This window comes from Sphaeroforma arctica (assembly GCF_001186125.1).
Source record: "Sphaeroforma arctica JP610 unplaced genomic scaffold supercont1.189, whole genome shotgun sequence".
NCBI classification, from domain to species: Eukaryota; class Ichthyosporea; order Ichthyophonida; genus Sphaeroforma; species Sphaeroforma arctica.
In genome coordinates, this window is record NW_014040369.1 from 54660 (window position 1) to 59690 (window position 5031).

At 41.5% G+C, this 5031-nt stretch overlaps 1 protein-coding gene across 1 annotated transcript; it reads right to left on the reverse strand.

The window, feature by feature from the left end:
• Positions 1-3865: 3865 nt before the first annotated feature.
• On the reverse strand, positions 3866-4210 carry SARC_03635 (hypothetical protein; the record flags this gene model as incomplete). The annotated part of the gene is made up of 1 exon (XM_014302564.1): positions 3866-4210. One exon carries the CDS (start codon positions 4208-4210, stop codon positions 3866-3868), a length of 345 nt encoding a protein of 114 aa, XP_014158039.1.
• Between the last annotated feature and the right edge of the window lie 821 nt (positions 4211-5031).

Here is a 5031-nt window from a genome sequence, read left to right on the forward strand (position 1 = left end):
TTTTCCTTTACTTGGCAAGGTAAGAAGTACCAGTTTAAAGGTGCACCTGAAGGCTTACACATGTTACCTTCTTTCTTTCAACAAGTTATGATGGAACTATTCGCGGACCTGTCGCATAACTTATCCGTATATTTAGATGATATAGCTTTCTTTACAAAGATAGCACATGAACATGCTAAACTCGAAGTATTAAAGCGACTAAACCATGCCAAACTTAAGATTAACGAGGACAAGTGTTCTTTTGCTAAAGATACTACACACTTACTTGGTTAAAAGGTATCTGCAGCAGGGGTAGAAATTGATCCTGGCAACTGGAAGAGATGTGGACTCTGTGTGTGGGTTTGTTAACTTCTTCTCGGATTCGGTACCTCATCTTTCTCATTAATTAAAGCCTTTCAGTCACCTACGGCTGCACAAAGGACCTTTGGGAAAGCTTTGGACTAAGCATTGTGATGATGCGTTTAAGCTAGTCAAAAGTAAAGTAATGGACGCACCCATTATTGCAATATCCTGTGGATGGCGTCCCATTACAAGTAGCGACCGATGCTTCAGATCGAGCGGTAGGTGGAGTGCTTTACCAAACGATAAATGGTAAACCGCGCTACATACAATTCTTTAGCAAGAGTTATAATAAGAGTCAACGGAATATAGTTAATGCGCTGAGACAGCTTAAATACTACCTTTTTGGAAGTTACTTCACTATCGCCTGTGATCAAAAGTCTTTAACATATTTAAAGGACATGAACCCTGATTCACAGTTGGTGAGCCGCTGGCATGACATTATTGCTAAGTTCGCTTTTAACATTACACACATACCAGGAATACATAAATATCTTCCTGACATGCTCTCTCGACTTGTACCTGACTACCAGAAAACAATTAAAGAGTTATTAGCAACCGATTGGATGCTTAATAAGAAATGGTTTAACCTCGCTCAATCAAGATGGGGTCCATTTACTATTGATATGTTCGCCGCAGAACATAACAAACAGGGTTCTGATTATTGGTCGTTGACTCATCCTAAAGGTGATGCCTTTTAACTAGACTTATCAAAGCATAATGCGTGGGCTAACCCACCTTGGCAAGTTATCGCACAGTTGTTAAATTATGTTAATATTACTAAATCTACCATTACGTTGTGTTGTCCCTTACGTAGCTCCGACCCATGGATTCATAATTTAATTAATATGATACAAGACGAGCCTACCTATGTCAACCGTGCAACTGACACGTTCTTGTATCAGGGATCCTATTCTATTAAGAAGACACCTTGGAAACACGCCATCGTTTGTCGCATCGGTCCTGCAGGTACCACTAACTGGAAACCCTCAACCGAGGTCTTAGCTAAACTAGAGGAGTCTAAGAAGTTTGAACAAAAGCTCAAGACTCGTACGACACATGCACCCAACAAGAATGCAGTCGAGGTAATGCCGATTGAGATGGCATTAGATCGTAGAAACATGGAACTAGCTAAGGCCATGGATCAAAGACTCAAAGTTCTAAGAGAACCTGAAGCTCGCACTCAACTACTTAAAGCGCTGCTTAAAGAACAATCAGGAGTTGCGAAACAACTGAAGAGGATACATCAACAATTTAATCCTATCTCAGAAGTCTACCCCTCCTGATACTGTAGTTGCCCTATCTAACGGGACTATGGTTCATCCAGCCAGCGTTACATAGGATCTGACTGAAATAGAAGAGCTCGAGAGTAGAGTTAAAATAATACATAATTTAACTCATCGAGCATATGAGCATACTTATAAGATGGCTATTTGTCCAGGGCTTGATCACCCGGCGCTGAAAGAAACCATACGTGAAGTATACCAACGCTGTACTGATTGTGAAAAGAACCAGATCAAGCGCTACGGTTCGGCACCCCTAGAAAGTGTGTGAAGACCAACCGATGCGCCGAGTCATAGTCGATTTGGTTAAACTCCCGCGATTCAAGCATACTGGCGATGTATATAACTGACATTTCTTATGTGTGGCTTCGGGCTATAACTTGCTTTATGCAATACCGACCAAACGCCCGAAAACAGTGGCAGAGTTATGCTATCACGTCTTTAACGACTTCGGTTTCCCCCGAGTACTATGTTCTGATAACGGTAGTGAGTTTTGTACCGACGTAATGGATGCACTTATACTCGTATCAGGCATGACCCATAGGCGTGGTGTTCCTTATAAACCTCAAACGCAGGGTGCAAATGAGACACGTCATAGAGAACTAAAGAAGCTATTGCGTACCGCACTAGATGACGTTGAGGATGTGTGGACTCGAATGAATAACTGCAAGAATCCTCAAACTGGAACACTCCCGCTTTACTATTTCTCTGGCCGCTATAGTGAATTACAAGCAACGTTTGACAAAATTGCGCCCGAGAAACACGTCACTCCGTGGCTACAAAAGATCGAGCGTATGCCGAACGTTGTTTACCCATGTTTACTCGAGCACAAAAATCGTATCCTACTTAAAGCGTATGACCGATGGAATTTCACTAAGAACATTGTTCAGTTCAAAGTTGGCGATTATGTTTTTAAAACCTAAAAACGTTACCAAACTCTCTTCTAAGACAATTGGACCGTTGTTATTTCCTACCATGATGAGAAGAGTGATACTTACGAAGTAAATAACATAGATGGTACTAGCGTAACTAATCTAGGCACTCACCATATCCCTACCTCCGAACTCTTATTCGCTCGCTCATTTGATTCTGATGTCCCAGTTATGGAGTCACAAGTCAAAGATATGATTGACAAAACATCCGAAGACAGTTGCACTTACTACAAGACCCGTTTTATGGATGGGACAGTAGCTTAACTAATCTCCGATGCGTTTCGTGAATCTCGCGACTTCCTTCGTATTTTAAATAAGAAATGGAATAGGCGTTTACATAAGAACACACAAGTTAAACGGAAAAGGTTCCCTCAGGCGACTACAAACCCGGATGGATCTGAAATTCCCTATTTGCCACTTACTTTCTATGTGACTAAATTTTCTGAACTGCTTACCATCAGAGCAAAAAATTCTTCGAACTTACTTACTAATGAAGAACAACCTTTGGCTATTACCTTACCAAGTAATAAACGTAATGCGCCTACATCGGAAATGGTTACTGGACCAAATACTATACGACATAAAGTACAACATGAGTCTTGAACTCGTACATATAGGCATATACTTGCTCGATAAGCCATGACCGAAACCGTTTTACTTTGGTTTTCGCTTTACGAACTAGATCGTACCTTCACGCACGTCCGTAGCTCTAAAAGCTACTGGGGACTATGTAGAAATACGGCCTCTGGTCAGTCTACAATATCAAGATCAAATGAGATATCACATTGGTTTTTATTTGTACTTAAAATAAATTAATACAAGTTCTTTTTCCAATATTTCCAAAGTGTTCTAAATTCACTTTGATGGGGACCTATTTGTGACGATAGTAGATGTAGGATATTATAAACTAAATATTATAATATCTGAACTACTACTTACAGGTTTTGGTCTTCCCGCCAATCACCAAAATCCAATAAGTCTTTTTCTTTTTTTAACTTTTCTTCAGATGGATCTTTATTTATATTATCTAATGTATTAATTTGACTTACGTTCTTATGTTTATCTACAAATTCGACATGTGGTCATGAACACTTTGTACTTCTAGTGAAAATTATTCAATAAAGAACAGCTAGAGGTACGTCCTGTGTGATCGAAAAAATTAAGGCTCTTACCAAGAGGCAGTCCCGATCATTCTTACACAAGCTACCACTGCTAAATCCTAACTGACTTAAGTTGTGTCATAGTTTATATAGCATAGTTTAAAACAAGCTGACACGACATTCTGTGTTTTATTTGGTTACAAACTAGGTTTTAACTCAATCTGATGAGACTCAATCCAAGTATCTCGACCCATGCAGAAAGATCGGCGCTTATTGCTTGCGCGGCGTCGATTGCCACCTGCGCAGTGGCATTGTCGACGCGCATCATTTGAATCTCTCTCACCAGTAGCGCCGTGATATTGTTCCACTTGATATCCAGCGCATTACCCGCAATGTCGTCGTACACCGGATCGGGCATCACCTTTTGTACGTCCTCGGCTAAAAACCCAAAGTGCGTTTCGGGCTTATCAACGACAGTCTCTGGACCAGCATCCGTCCGCCCCGTAGTCGTCGTACATTTTCTGGACGACAGTGTTCTCACCGAATGCCGCTCCATCCTAAAACGTAACCTCGGTGGCAAACGGGTTGGCCACCGAGGTTACGTAATTTCGCCCGTCGCGGGATTGTACGTCAGCGCGTTAGGACTCGCGGCGTTCTTGATTCGCTAAACCATGAGCGAACTTTCGATAGGGTATATGTGCTAGTGTTCAGCCACTTGGTTTGGCGAGGGTAAAACCTCATATGGTCGGTATGAGAAACCTTCTGCAGAACACTTTAGCACTTCGATGCTATTTCATTTCGTTCTCTACAACGAAATCTCACGCTGATCACATATGTCTTTCCGCATAGGTCGTGACTCGCATAGGAAAGCAGCTATTTCTAGAATATTGCAGTTGGCAGACCTAATTTAGTCCCGGGAGTCGGTTGAGAAACTTAATCTGCTCTCCGGAGTCGGTTATCTATTAAATTGACGTAATTTAAGCGACTTCATTAGCTCACGGGAGTGAGCTAATTTTGATGACTTCTATAAATCAAAAAGATTTTCTTACTGTAAAATCTGGTCTCAGATCTGTAGTCTCTCAAGTGTGAAACCGGTCGTATACCTCTGTTTTGGGTACTTTGCGTGTGTATCTTGCTGTCTGTTACCAATCGAACCCAGCTGAGTGACTATCGAATTGATATCTCGTATGTAATGTAGCGACCAAGCTTGATGGGTTGAGGAAGACCACGAGAAATCCACGAGATGGGCACCTCATATTGAATCCATTGCAAGACGGGCTATGAGAATCCAGCCTCCGGTCATGCAGCGAATATATTCTCCCGAAGGCGAACAGAGGTGGAAAGGTTTCAGACGAAATATTGATATCGAAAATGTAT